The sequence below is a fragment of the Polistes canadensis genome, unplaced genomic scaffold (assembly GCF_001313835.1).
Source record: "Polistes canadensis isolate GaletaPanama2010 unplaced genomic scaffold, ASM131383v1 scaffold_74, whole genome shotgun sequence".
NCBI lineage: Eukaryota > Metazoa > Arthropoda > Insecta > Hymenoptera > Vespidae > Polistes > Polistes canadensis.
In genome coordinates, this window is record NW_014569621.1 from 329,659 (window position 1) to 344,995 (window position 15,337).

General features: G+C 29.4%; 2 protein-coding genes across 2 annotated transcripts; one reads left to right on the forward strand and one right to left on the reverse strand.

The window, feature by feature from the left end:
- The first annotated feature begins 4,563 nt into the window (after window positions 1-4,563).
- LOC106786438 lies at window positions 4,564-9,616 on the forward strand. Its single transcript, XM_014747846.1, has 3 exons — window positions 4,564-4,828; window positions 6,684-7,012; window positions 7,344-9,616. The coding sequence occupies exons 2-3, from the start codon at window positions 6,919-6,921 to the stop codon at window positions 7,973-7,975; spliced, it is 726 nt and encodes a 241-aa protein (XP_014603332.1). The 5' UTR covers window positions 4,564-4,828; window positions 6,684-6,918; the 3' UTR covers window positions 7,976-9,616.
- A 470-nt stretch (window positions 9,617-10,086) lies between these two features.
- On the reverse strand, window positions 10,087-13,982 carry LOC106786437 (alkaline phosphatase). The gene is made up of 8 exons (XM_014747845.1): window positions 12,960-13,982; window positions 11,953-12,155; window positions 11,643-11,835; window positions 11,366-11,529; window positions 10,949-11,296; window positions 10,684-10,882; window positions 10,369-10,590; window positions 10,087-10,287 (listed from the first exon to the last, which is right to left on the reverse strand). Exons 1-8 carry the CDS (start codon window positions 13,024-13,026, stop codon window positions 10,106-10,108), a joined length of 1,578 nt encoding a protein of 525 aa, XP_014603331.1. The 5' UTR covers window positions 13,027-13,982; the 3' UTR covers window positions 10,087-10,105.
- Between the last annotated feature and the right edge of the window lie 1,355 nt (window positions 13,983-15,337).

Sequence of the window (15,337 nt, forward strand, 5' to 3'; positions counted from 1 at the left end):
ATTTTAGTATTTTTATCATTTTTATGTAATTATCTTAACGCTCATGCGCAGTGATAACTTCGAAGAGAAAGGGTTAAAATTTTCATCTAATAAAACATACAATCGAACTTAATTAATATTCAAAATACGTTAATATGTATGTAATGTTTAAATAAATGTATATGCGTTAAAACAATCTTAAATATAATTAGAGTGTATTAGAATATTAAAATAATTGTTAATTATTCGATAGTAATGTCTATTGTTGTTTAAGAGCTCGAAGAATATGATTTACGTACCGTCCTCCTCGGGATCCCCCTTCCGACTGGCCCGTTGTCCTCTGTGAATGTTCTTTTATTCAATGTTGTTTTCCTGACTTTCCGTAATGTATAACTTCTTTCTATTTTGAATATTCCTTATGTTATACATATATAACCTTCGGAAAACAACTTTGAATAAAAGAACTTTCACAGAGGACAATGAACCAGTCTAACGACGGATTTCGAAGAGGATGGTGCTCCTTACTTGTGCTCCGTGCTTCTTCATTAGAATATTCATTTTTTTCGATTAATTAACAATTAATTAAGGTATGTCGAACATTTTAATATACTCTGTTAATATTTTAAATTGTTTTAACGTTCCTGTCTAGTGACCACTTTAAGTTTTTTATTTACATGTAATAAAATATCTGATCGTTTTTTATTCGAAGTATATTAATAATTATGTAATTTTTAAACAAATTTAGTTTATATTATTCTCACTTTAATGGGTATACCGATCCTGATATATTAAAAAACATTTTAATAATAGTAAAAACATGGGATGACTAATATATATGTTTTACTTTATGTATTTAAAAAAAATATTCGATCATTATTTTATATTCATCATTTATAGGAATAATTTATATTTGACATTTTTTAATGATCTCTTTGTAGGTAATTGAAAATACGATATTAGAAATTTGGTATATAATTTAACGTTTAATTGACTTCGTTTTCGAAATATTTTTTTCGATGAATCTGTTTGTTTACTTCAAAGTTAATTAAGATCTAGGCTATTGTTATACTAATCATTTCTTTTGCAATTAATTGAGTTAATTTTCTGTAAAAAGATAACTCTCGACAGTTATCATTTATAAAGTGAAAAAAAACTTGTTCTTACCGATACATTTATTTTATTTTTTTACGGATAAGATATTCAATATATAATATTATTATGAATAAACAATTAACATAATATTTATTTCGCGAAGAGATAATTTATAAATGTTGTTAACGAAGTTGTTTCAGTTTTTGAATAATTATTTTAATTGAAAAGACAACATAAAAAATTGTAATCATCTTTGTCAATTGCTGTAGCTTTTTTTTTTTTCTTTTTTTCTTTTTTTCTTTTTATTTCAAACTCAACGTGATTTTCTCTCAACTTCAGATTGATAAGATCGATAAGAATTAATTGTGTAACATTCTTTGACTCTCATATCTGCTATCTAAAAAATATTAAACCGATAAGGAAGACAATAAAGTTGGAAGGTAATAAAAATAAGAAAAATGTATAAAATTGTATAAAATTGTTTACACTTCCTTCGTTAAAAAAAGAAGATCAACGAAAACAGACAGGCCATATTATTTGCTCGAACATTTATTTCTTTAATTAATATTATTTGCAGATATTTCATAAAGAATACTATTATCAAAATACATAAATTATCAAAATTAATTGTTATTGTAAAAGATAATTTAATTCTAATCATTGTCATAGAAAAATATTTTAGTAATAATTCAAACGTGCTCTTGTCCAGTACTTATAGAATCTGAAATTTTAAATATTTTTCAAAATAGACAAAACAACGCGATTACAAACACAGTTATATTCACAGTAACTGGTGAAATTCTATTAACTTTTTAGATTTAAAGCAAAATTGGATATCGGTAAACGCGACTAACGGAATATTAATATCTGTGCTAAAAAAAAAGAAGAAAAAAAAGAAATTTCTATCTCATACAACCTAATATTCATGTATCGCTGAATCTTCTCAAACGAAACTTTTTCTTCGATTTATCTAAATAATCAACAAATTAGTGAAAAAAGATACCAAAGACTGAATAAATAAACAGTGACCAAACGAGGTTGGTCCGATAATATGTTATGCAATGATTCATTGATCTCTGATGTAACAAATACGTATATAAATAAAAATCTAAAAGCAAGTAAGAAAACGAGAGGTGGTAATAGAAAGAAACGATTGAAAAAGGGGTATTGGAGAAGAAACAAGTAGAGGGAAAAAAAAGATACAGCCACGAGACCGCACGTGACGAGTATGCATCTTCTCCTCTTTGTCTTCTTCTTGCACATGTTCGGATATAATACTTCTTTCTCTACCTACTCTCTTTTTCCCTCTTTTTAAGATCAGTTTCATGCGGAGGAAGCGTGACCACGAAAACGAGAAATCAAAAGGCCTTTGCACCGAGGCAAAAGCTTTTTTTCCTTTTATTTTTTTTCTCTCTCTCTCTCTTATCTTCCACTCGTTCCATTTATTTATCTTTATTTGTATTTTTATTTGTAAATTTTTTCTACGTTGTATCTTTAATACTCTTGTCTCGCTCGTTTAGATTTATATCTTTTGTTTTATTTCTTTTTAACCCAACCCCACCCCACACCCCCACCGCTTCTTTACTTATTCTCTTATGTTAAATATGAAATTTTGCGATGGCTCCTCCACGCGTTTGAATCGAAGCAAATAAAAATTACGCGATAGATCGAGTTTTTTTTTTTTTTACGAAATTTCGTTGCATAATTGGAGACATTTGTCGTCGAATAAACATTTGTACATTTGCATAATTCGGTAAATTTATAAAATTGTGAAGGAAATGTAATGTAATCCCTTAAATCAATAAAGAAGGTCCTATCTCAAGATTAGATAACCTTCGCTTGGAAAATCATAAAACGAAAAATCACATTTTCATGTCTCCGGGTTCATAGGGGTGCATGCAGTATAGGCAGGTGTTGAAACACAAAATTTCCATGAATATTTTTCTTATATTTGAGATTAAAATTTTGATTTCATGATTAAGCTATTCGCCTTTAAAATTTAGTTTTCGAGAAATTTAGAAAACTGGTTTCTAAAAAAAGAGGTCGATTTGTGAAAAAGATACATTCAAACATAATTGCTTAAGAGTATTTATGATACGTCGAAATCTTTTCTATTTTATGTTTCTATCTTCCCACGATACACACATATGTGCATATTAATTCACATAAACTTACACTCACTCGTTCACATATATTTGTATTTCCGCGTAGAAGAAATAGAAAAAATAATTCGCCTAACTCAATAAGATTTCAAATAAAATTGTATGTTTTAACTTTAGTTTTTTTCAGACAAATACATATATATATATATTTTGCACGCAAACGGCACGAATAATATTTAGGTTCAAAGGTTACAACTGATCGAAAAATGTGTTTTACATTTGCAATATATTTGCAATTAGAATGCACCTGCATGACGTCATTTAGATAATAAAAAACACGCTTATTAATCCAGATTTTTATAACAGTTTTAATAACTTAATTAAAAGAAAATCTTATCAAGTTAATAAATAAAAGGTGATCTATTATTTGTTTTATAATTTACAAGTATAATTGTTTAATCGTGTAAAAGCGTCGTTCTAAATTTATTTAATTAAACAATACCGTAATTCTAATCTTTAGTTTAAAAAAGATTAACTTTAAACTTCTACACACTTGTTCGTACACCTGTTCTTTTATTATCAATTAATCCGATCGATCAAATATTTTGAACAAGTATTTGAACATCTTTAATCTTTTCGACCATTTTTTCGCGAAACAATAAAATAATCTAAATACGATAATCTATTTTAAAATCGATCAAGATACGAAGTAGATATAAATATTGTAGGAATAAAATAGATTTAAAAATTAGAGCAATTTACTAGATTAGTTTGACATGATTCTAAATTTTTCCGATTAAATAATATCACGAATTCGATCTCTAATTTAAAAAATGATATATTTTTATTTAATGTAAGACACAGATATCAATTCGAATATTTACGAAATTAATAGTAATTAAATGGAAAAATCAATATTGACGAATAAAATATCTTTTTTCGATCGATATTAAATGTTTCTATCAAATACCTGAACTGCTAATCGATATAATTTCTTGAATTCCGATGAATCATTGGAATGAACTAAAGTCGACGATCTCAAAATCTATTTAAAGAATATTCAAGATAAAAACTGAAAGAAAAGGATAGAACGTAAAACAATGTATGATATTTATCGAGAGTGCAACGTGTGCATACGTGACCGAAGACTCGTAGTTGTTGCCTCTTTGATGGCCCTTCGAGTTAAATTGAGTTTAATCCTTGAAAAATCAGGGACGCGTGTTTCGGTCGATTCCTACGAGTTCGTCGACGTTCGAGATACAATCTCGACCAATCAGCGTTCGTTTTATAACATTTCTCTTTCTCGATCAGTAAAAAGTTTGTATTTCCGACACTTGATGGCGCTTGTGTCGTCCCCCTCGCTTTAACCATTCCTCTCTTTACCCATTTCCGTAGTTGCGTGCGTCGTTTAGTTCGAAGCAGTCATTGTTTGTATTTAGTCGTGGTTACAACCGGTAGTGCCTTTCATTCGAGTTTACCGGATGATCGAAGAAACAACAAGTTTTTCAATAAATCGAAGGAACAAACAGACGACTGGCATTATTTTATTTTCATTTTTTTTTTCTATAGAATATGGCAATAATATTTCGACCATATTCAATAATATTCAATCTTTATAAGGAATACATCTAAACCAGGAAGAAAACTTTGCCAAGGTATTTATTACAAATATTTGTATATAATCATATAGAAAAGATAATGAATTAGGAAATATAAAATATTCTATGAGAAATTATACATCAGTAGAAATGATGTAATACAAATGTATAGTCATTAGAGAGAAAGAGGATAGAAGAAGAGGAGCAGAAAATTTCTGTATAGAAGTTTCCAGCGTTCAGTTAATTAATGTAGTATTATATACATACATATACTACAGTCATTGCCTACTTACTTTCCCTGCTTCATGATTTTTTATTATATCAATTGACCACCCTAACTAGAAGTTTCGACATTGTAGAGTCTAATTTGTCTCGTGAGAAATGACGTTAAACAATATTCGTTCGAACGGGGTCGATCGAAACGTTATTTACTGTGTCTCCAGTGCCGTATCATCGAAATTCGAGTACCTTATATTTTCCAAATATTTTTTTTTTGTTTGTTTTCTTTTTCTTGAGAAAACAAACAACAAAGTTTGAAGTACAAGAACGTTTGTTTTTAGGTTTACAAATATAAATAGCGATGATAAATATTTTATATGGGTTTTTTTTTTATTTTTTACAATATAATATAAACGTTCATATTTAATTTCATTTTTTTTATTTAATTTTTCGAGCGTATAAAAAATAAAATTTGAAATATTATAACTATTGGACTTTGGATATCGCCTCTGAGTTATTCGTAATTATTATTTTTTTTTAAACAAATAATAAAGTCGATAGTATCGGGAACGTTTGTAGAAATTGAATATATTTTACATTTTATTATCACGTTTCTTTTTTTTTTTTTTTTAATTTTTTTACTTTTTTTACGTTCATGTATAAAATTATTTATGAATTTTGGATTCGAACTTTTCAACTGTGTTACCTTGATCACGAAAAATACGATAAATAAAAAAGTTTGACATAACACACCATATAACGGATAATTCCGTCTCGTTTATATAAATCGTATGTTACTGGTATGCTGTTATGGAGCCAGTCAATTCCGAAGGGGGATTTCGCATGTAGGTAACATGCTACGTATAATATACACATACACACGCACACACACAACATTTCTGAGATAGATAAAAAGTGCGTAACTATTGCGACGTAGGTAGAAGTCTCGGTAATTGCTGAGAAAGATTATAGAAGTAAACATAATCAGGTTTATAATTGATTTTCTAGTTTTTCTACAAATTACACTCTCAGTAATAAACATACTGTTATTTTTTACTCTTTTACGTATTATATGTTGATCGTTTAAAAAGAAACTTCGAATTTATAACATCGTTGTTCTTCTTTTTCTCATTTAATTTTATTGTCTTCTATTCTATCTATCTTTTTCTCTCTCTCTCTCTCTCTCTCTCTCTCTCTCTCTCTCTCTCTCTCTCTTTCCGATGAAATTTGTATTTATTGTTAATTTGTATTTGATGTTATTCTATCTTTCAAAATTATTTTCTATTTTCATGATATATTTCAAACGGTATGGAACGCTACGAATGTCTCTACATTTTATCTCTTTTATTTAAAATTGAAAATGTTCAACAAGGATTGCGAATTAAATGCAAATTATATATGTATTTGCGAATGAAAAACGATTTATCACTTGAGGTTAACGGATTCAACGGATAGGCTATCGAAGCTTGACGGTTCTTTTTATTTTATTTTATTTTATCTTATTTTATATATCGGTAAAGATCGTTCGCAATCCGCGAGGTTAACAGCAAATCTTTTCAAAATTTATTTCTAAGTTTTTAATCACATGATTGTTATATCTTTGATCTTTGCTCCTGACATTTACCCTTATCTCCAACCTGTTGTTTTAATAATTGAAAATGCTAAAACCAATGTTATTTTTAATTTTGTTTAGAAAAAGAAAAAAGAATTGCGGATATATCATCGTAATTTAATGTAAAAAGGACTTTGAAGTAAAGAGACTTATCTAATAACATTGAGTTCAGATCAGATCGAATTCAAAGAATTAAGAAGAAATAGAAGAAGAAAAAGAAGAAGAAGAAGAAGAAGAAGGGGTGGTGGTGAAGAGAAGAGAAGAGGATAAAGAAAAACAGATTTCCTTGATCTTTGCCCATATACGTGAAACAAGAATGGCAAACGTTTCGGGAATTACTAAGGAGGAAACAACTATCATAAAAGGGAAACCAGCAACCCTCGTACGACGAGTTTCCAACATGCTTAAAGGTAAATAGAACAAAAGATGGAATACAAAGAAAAAAGAATAAAAAAAAGAAAAAGAAAACTTTAGCCTTCAGATCGTTCATAAAATCCACTTGTTTTGTAAAAACGTATTAATATTTTATTATCGAACCGAGTTATCGCAAAAATTGACGTATCGCTGCAAATGTGATGTAACCGCGAGTATTTTCATCAACTCATTTATCTTTTTCGCATATACCCACCTCTCTCCTATCTCGGCTTGTTCATTTTTCCTTTCAATCTTTCTTTCTTTATTTCTTTCATTATTTCTTTCATTATTAATTTTATTTGTCTTTTTTTTTGTCTTTTTTTACAGATGGAAATTATAGCGGACCACCGTTACTCTTTAGAAACGCATCGATGCAAAAACTCCGCCATTGCTGCCAGAATTTGAATCTTTTTCCGTATCTGCTTTACTCGTACGATAATTCGAAGTCCCATCCGGTTGCAAAAAGGGTGAATGTATGTATCGGCGAATTGGTACGAAGCCTCGTTAAACGATTCTTATATTTTTACAAGTTTATACGATATACAACTTTGTATAACGACAATAACAGCAATAAGGATAGCAACGTTATTGCTAAAAAGATTTCAATTGAATCGAAAAAAGATAAAACTAAGGAACTTGGGCTAGTAGACGATGAACGAAAATCAATAAACAAATTCCAATGTTTCCAACGTCAGAGACGAAATCAAATCTCGATCTTCCTTACAATTGCTATTTATCTAATACCATTGATATTAGCCTTGCAAATGGCTGTACTTTATTCGTTATTGATATTAGAAAAGTACACGCCTGGTTTCGTTTTCCTCGTTAGCGCTCTCATGTTCTCGGCCGGCATCGCATTTAGAATTTTCTTTCACGAGAGTAAAAGCAAAAAATATTCAAGAAACAATTCAATAGATAATAAAAATAATAGGATTATCAAGGGGAAAAAAATTCAGTGATATACTTTTAAGAATTATAAAATGATTCATTTAAACAAATAGATATTACTATGCTGTACGGCCAAAACCTTCGTCAGACGGTGAAACGATTGAAGAATATCAACGACTAGACAGACTCTCGAAGGTCTTGGCCATTTTTGACTCGAAACGAAGCTTAGACGGTTCGAATACAATAAGGAGAAAGAAAGAGAAAAACACGCATAAAGTAGATAGATAGGTATTAAATATAGATTGATGAATACGCAGAATAAGTGGTTCCTCTTAATGAGAAAATTAACGCTGAGAATTTCTTATATTCGTATTTTAAATTTATCTTTCTAACTTTCACCAACACGTACTATCGCATTTCGTTAATTTCTTTTTTATGCAAAACGTATGTATATATGTATATTGGGTTTTTTCGCCTAATTCGACTACCAAAAATATTCTATTCGAAGGCGCCGTTATAACGAAAGGTCGAATTTCTTTTCTATAAAATGGAACTGAATATTTATATTAGAATATTCTTATAATTTATAAAAATAACGAATCCAACGATGAACAACATATTGACCATTAAGTGACCTTCTCCGAGAAAATTGTGAAATGTTTATCAGGAATTCTAATCAAATGCAAATCAACGTATAAGACACACTCATACAAGCAAAAATTCTTCTCATGTACAAAGGAAACCATTTTTCAAATTTCTCGACAAAGATCATCTGATGGTCCGATGTCGTACATCATTGGATTTATTTTTTTATAAGCTATAAGAATATTTTAGTATAAATATGCAGATTTTGAAAAAAATTCGTCTTTTCACTATATCGGCGCCTTCTAATAGAATATTTTTTTTCCTCTGACATTTTATTCTATCTTACGAAATAAATGAGATATGTTAAATGGTCGAGTTAGACGAAAAAAATATCCTGTATCATAGATATATTATATATAATATATATACTTATACGTAATTTATATAATATGTATATATTTGTATATAATATATGTTTCTATATATATATATATACACACATAATTATAGAAATTCTTTTTTCGAATGTTTGCGCTTTAAGCTGATAGTTAAAATCAGTGATTGAGCCGTACAATTGGCCTTAAGAACTCAAATAATTAATAATTAAGTCTTTCTTTAATATCATTTATATCATTCTTACTTTAATCTTTCTTTTCTTCCTTCTTTGTACTTTAGATCAAACGGACTTGCTACGTGTGCAAGCCGTTATGCATCGTTAGAGAATAGATCAGCGTTATATATTTATTAAATATATTATATACATATATTATATACATATATTATATAAATGTATAGATTTAAATCGTGCAACTGCGACTTCGTTAGATTAATTAATTTCGCCAAAGCAATTTTTTCTTTGACAAATTTCAATCGATTGTCGCGTCAAATATTGTCGGATTAATTTTGAATTAGTCTCGCCACATATATACGTATGTACGTACCCATTTATTATTTACTATACTTTAGCGTTTAAATCCGCGTTCATCGATATTATTATATTAATTAAGAGAACTATCTAATCCTCTATGCTGCATAAGACTGACAACAATTGTTTTAACGTATAATGTTTATGTAAATATAATATTTAAAAAAAAAAAAAAAAAGAAAATATTTAAGGGAAATGAGATGAAAATATAATCGAAGTGGATAATAATAAAAAAGAAAAAAAAAGAATAGGAAAGATAGAATTTATATTGTATATAAGGAATTTTTGATAGAGTTCCTTAAATATAGAATTTATGCGAAAGCTTCAAAAATTCATAAAGAAGGAAGAAAGAGAGTTTTGAAGATTCACTACCCGAAGAAGGGTTCATTAATGGAACTGTGATGGAGTAGATACGATTGTATCTGTTAGGAGAGCTTCTAGTAATACTTAAATTGAATACAATAAAAATAGATATTAGTAATATTAATAAGTATAAGTGTATGTGGATCTATGCATATATTTATAAATAAGATTTGTGTATATATATATATGTATGTGTATATCCACATATGTACACACTCGTATATAATAAAATTCTTTTTAAATATACCCTTTTTTCTATGGTTGAACAATTTTTAATGTTAAATTTGAAGTAAGAATTTATAAATAAAATACTGTAGAGGTTTACTTTTTATCCTTTGCACAAAGTTAACATAGTTGTAATACCTAACAGGATTGATATTACGAGTACAGTGTAATGAAGATTAATTTGTTCGCTACCGTTCGCATAATTTTTTAGATCAGCAGCATACCTTATTACGTGGGCAACGTAATTTTGCTCATGAACGCTATGGAATAGATGCGCGGATGGACCTAAAACAATAAAATTGTATATAATCATTTGTATTAAGTAGATTTTACGAATATGACAATTGAATTATTTGAGTTCAATACCAATAGCATAAACTGCAACGTCTCCTCCTCCATGATAAGCTTCGTCGGATACGATAGCAGCTTGTTGACTATAATTGAACGCTGTGGTGTCATAAGTAGACGGATCGATTCTTGTTAAATGTTTAGTACTGTTTATCGTATAAGCTGCATTATTTGGACCTCCGGTACTGTATGTTAAAGTCGTGTAGGGTATTTTATCGTGTCTAGATTTTTGAGCAATACCTGAGAGACACAAAAGAGAATAATTTTTTATATTTATTAAATCAAATCAAATGAAATGAAATTGTTAATAAGAAAGAAATGTTCATATCCAACCTAGAATCGATGTACCACGATCGCTATAACCATTGAAGCTCATAGAATGACCATGATCGCTAGTTACAATAACTAAAGTTTCTTTCGTGTCGATCATGTTAATAGTAGCATTAATTGCGTCAGAAAATCTTACGGTTTCTAGCAAAGCTTGGGCAGCATGGCCACGATGATGAGCGAAATCAATCAATCCTCCTTCGACCTGAAAGTATGATTACTGAAAATTACTGTTTATTTTAACAAGATGATTAATACTTTTCAAACGTACCACCAATACGTAACCATTTTTTGATTTATTGAGAACCTTCAACGCAGTCACGGTCATTTCTTCCAAACTTGGTTGCCCTTCTGGACCTTTTTCTCTTTCCCAATCCATTTTAATATGACCATTGGCAAATATACCAAACAAATATTCAACCTTCTCGGTATCAACCATTGACAATTGTTCATTATTCTCGACTACTTTGAAGGCAATCTTTCTTTCTTGTTTATCCTTTGCCCAATCTCTTATTAAATCCCGACCATCTGTACTATAACAAGCCCACGTGTCAATCGGATCGTATTTACCAGACTTAACGTTAGATCTCAAGGTTTGCCTACCGCCACCCATTATCACCTATACGAACGAGCAAATTGATGTTCATTACTTAACATTTACTCGAAGAGACTAGGATGATTAATCTACCTTGATGTCTCTACCAGGCTTGTTCTCAACGAGTTGTCTTGCAATATCCTTGCAAGCGGTCATATTTTTAGGCATCTTTGCCTCGCATTCCCATCTTCGATTTGGACAATGTGCATACAGAGGTGCTGGTGTTGCATGGGTTACTCTTGTCGTTGTTACAAATCCTTTAGGAATTAAATAGATAATGTTAAATAAAGATGACACAATTTTAAAATACGAGCAAACAAAATCCTTATAAACGTCTCATCGGTTTTGCTTAGTTCTCTCAACCACTAACCTGTAGCTTTGCCCGAAGCTTGTGCCAATGCAATAATGGATTCAACATGATAACTTGTATTCAAGCTAGCCTCGCAATCTCCCAATTTGACATTAACGTCGACACCTACAACTTCGTAATTGGTTTTAACTCCGCCAAATAATGCGGTAGCTGTGGACGCCGAATCTGGTACTTGTTTATTCGTATTGTACGTCTAAATTTTTTCGAAGAAATGATAAAAACAAAAAGAACCTATCTTATTGTTTCAATCATATTATTGTTTTTTAAATAAAAATCGTGTAATCTAAACGATCGAACATTCTTACGCTACCTTGAGTAAACCAATGTGTGGAAATTTTTCCCAAGCGAGATTACTCGTTTCACCAGCTCGATAAATTCTACTGGCTGTTATGGTATCGGGACTCATGCCATCTCCGACAAATATTATCACGTTTTTCGCTTTACCTGTATTCCAACGATATAAAAGAGATTTTTCTAATTCGTTTTGTGCTATTCTATGCCAATATTGACTGTCTGCAAACCGAAAACAAGATGACGAAAGTAAATATATAGAGTACGAATATCAATCACAACCGGATAGGGGATGATTGTTATAAGGGACAAAATATAACAAAAATTTGCTATAGCATTTCGTTATGCGTAGATACGTTTTCGAGAAAATTAATTTGCAAGTGTGAATAATTGAATATGATAATTTGATTTGTCGTTATACCACACGGCTATTTTTGTACGAGCTAGTTTTGATAAACATTGTCAGTGATAAGAAAAGATATTGTCTTTTATTGTCTACCATAGCTTTACATTATTACTTTACGAGTATTGCTAAAAGTATCTTCTATAAAATTGTCTTTCTTCCAAAGTAAGAAACAAATTATTATTATTATTATTATTATTATATTATTATTATTTCTGTGACAATTTTTTCAATACGTTCGTCATAGATGTTTACTAATCCTAACTCGCATAAAAATAGTCAACAAATAAATTACGTCCTACCGGTTGTATTATGATTATCGTCTTCTGACGCATGTAATTTAAAAAAAAAATGTTATTTTTCTTTCTTTTTCTTTTTATTATTAATCCACCATCGGTGGTCATCAATGACTAGAAAAGAAGAACAAGCTATATTGCAAAAGGATAGTTAAGACTATAACCGCAGGATGGCTGGACATATAATCTGTCTTATTGTGCGAGTTTTTCTGCTATGTAATTCAAGAGTGTGTACGTTGGAACACGAATAGAAAGCAAAAAGAATTTTACAAAATGTATTTCATTTTTGTAAAACCAGTTGAGAGATTGTGTTAGTTCGAGAGATACCTTCTATAATCGTAGCGGTTATAATACTGGAAAGTAGAAGTACAATGAACTGTAGATACACCTGCATTATTAATTCTCTTCTTATCTTGTATCCTTTTATTATCTTATATATATTCAAACAGATCTTTCTCAAGCGAATGAACAAACTCGACTGCCACGAGTATCTATGTACGATCAATGTACATTCTATTGAAACGAAATTTGACTAGAAAAAAAAAAAAGAAACAAAAGTTATATAATTTACGTCGATAATGAAGATCTTAATTATATCGATGATCGGTATAATAATTCAAATTCTGCAAAATGAGGAAAAAAAAAAAACAAAAAATGAAAGAAAAAGCATTCTCAACAAAATTGCATCGTATAACGTTTTATTTGATTTTTCTCTTCGATATTCCATCATTCGTACATACAAGATCATAACAGGTCGCTTTAAGCACGAGATGGGATAGTCATTATTTTTTCTTTTTTTTTTTTTTTTTTTATAATTTCTATCGCCTGGCTTATTTGGTTTTTTTTTTTTTTTCTTATCCTCATTCACCTGTACCGTCCGTTGTTAAACAAAACTACTAAAAATAAACTCGATAAAATTCAACAGGCCACAAACCCTTTGGACCTTTTATTTTTTATCGAGCACGGGCCCTTAAAGACCAAAACTTACGGTTGCTTATCCTACTTTTTGAAAAAGAACGAGTCTCGCCTCTAATATATTCCTATAAAGCGCGCAGTAGAAAAACCAAAAATGCTACACGTTTTCTAGCCCCTTTTTTTTAGCGCTTATACGACTACGATATAAATGTTCTTCCTTTCTCTCTTTCTCTTTCTCTTTCTCTCTCTCTCTCTCTCTCTCTCTCTTTCCCTCTTTCTTTTTTATCTTTCTGGTTTATAGTTTATTTATATTGGTATTATCCATTATCAGTATTATCATCATTACCATCGTCGTTATGACTAATCTTTATTTTTATTAATAACTTTATTAATAATTATTATTATTACTATTATTATTATACTATTATCATTATTATTATTATTATTATTATTATTATTAGTATTATTATAATTATGTCGCGTTTCGAACGTAGCGACGTTTCTTTTTAATATCATTAATTTTTTCAAATCAACTCCCGCCAAAATCGAGAAGCACCGAAACCTTGCTCTTCGTATAAGATTTAAGTATTATACACGTATAATATATAAGTAATATCTTTTTTCCTTTTCTAACTAAATTCAAAGACTAAGAACTTGGAATTTGTTAAAAGTTTCTTAATTTTTTTATTTCTTTTATTGTGTATTTTTTTTCTTCTTCTTTTAAATTACTTTTTGATTTGCTTACGATTTGCTCATTTTAATTTTGGTTTTCTTTATTTATCTTTTTCCTGTCTATGAGAGTTCCCTTGGCTATTTCTTGTGTTTTTCTTTTTTCTTTTCTTTCTTTTTTTATTTCTTTTTCTGTAAAAAAACCAAAAAAAAACGAGGAATTAAATTTTTCAACGAGACTCTCGCGTTTCTAATAGTATATCGAATCGTCAGTAAAAAATAGCATGTAAATATTTAAATACTGTCCCTGTTTCTTTTTCTATTTCTTTCTTTCTTTATCTATCTCTTTCTCTCTCTCTCTTTTTCTCTATTTTTTCTATTTTCTACAATAGAAGGCAACTACCCCGTCGCCGTTACTTCGAACGCATACATACGTACATTTACATATATATATACTTGTACATATACAACACACATGTACATATCTATTTATATGTACTCTATAAAAAAATAAACTTGTTGGAGCTTCGTAAATCGATCCGCTTCGAAATTCGAGTTTAACCATTTTGAAATTCGCTAAACCAACGTATTTTATATCCTTTTTTTCGTAATACTTTTAGAATTGAAGACGATTCGCGTAAAAGGTTTCAGATTTTTGTTCATCCTTTCTACACGAATGTGAAAAAAGAGGATAATATATAATAAATATTTATTATTTAAATATTGTATCTATACAATATATAGAGATCGACCAACGAAGCTTCCAACAATTTTGTTCAAAAATCGTTACGCGTATATATTACGTGTACGTTAAGTTTTATTTGTCAATTAATTAATTAATTAATTAATTAATTAATTCATCTTTTTCTCTTTTTTATTCTTAAAGAGAAAAAAAAAAGAAAATAAATAAATAAAACTCGCTATCCTCTCTCTCTCTCTCTCTTCCTTCGTTTTACAATTCGGTGCGCGATCCTAGTAATATTCATATAAACTAATAATTCTTCGAATCTCTCTTATTTATACGCGATTTTACAACTAACTCGATTTTTATCCTTTGAAGATGTCAGCTGAAAAGATGTGATATTACACGCGAGATTTACTACGTACGAAGTGATCATCTC

What these genes read in the sequence shown, in the direction of transcription:
- LOC106786437 (XM_014747845.1), bottom strand. Translation starts at nt 13,026, where the DNA reads ATGCAGGTGTATCTACAGTTCATTGTACTTCTACTTTCCAGTATTATA. An exon ending in AACCGCTACGATTATAGAAG is followed by an intron (nt 12,156 to 12,959) that starts GTATCTCTCGAA and finishes TTCGGTTTGCAG; the next exon opens with ACAGTCAATATTGGCATAGA. An exon ending in CGTTGCAGTTTATGCTATTG is followed by an intron (nt 10,288 to 10,368) that starts GTATTGAACTCA and finishes TTATTGTTTTAG; the next exon opens with GTCCATCCGCGCATCTATTC.
- LOC106786438 (XM_014747846.1), top strand. Translation starts at nt 6,919, where the DNA reads ATGGCAAACGTTTCGGGAATTACTAAGGAGGAAACAACTATCATAAAA. An exon ending in AGTTTCCAACATGCTTAAAG is followed by an intron (nt 7,013 to 7,343) that starts GTAAATAGAACA and finishes CTTTTTTTACAG; the next exon opens with ATGGAAATTATAGCGGACCA.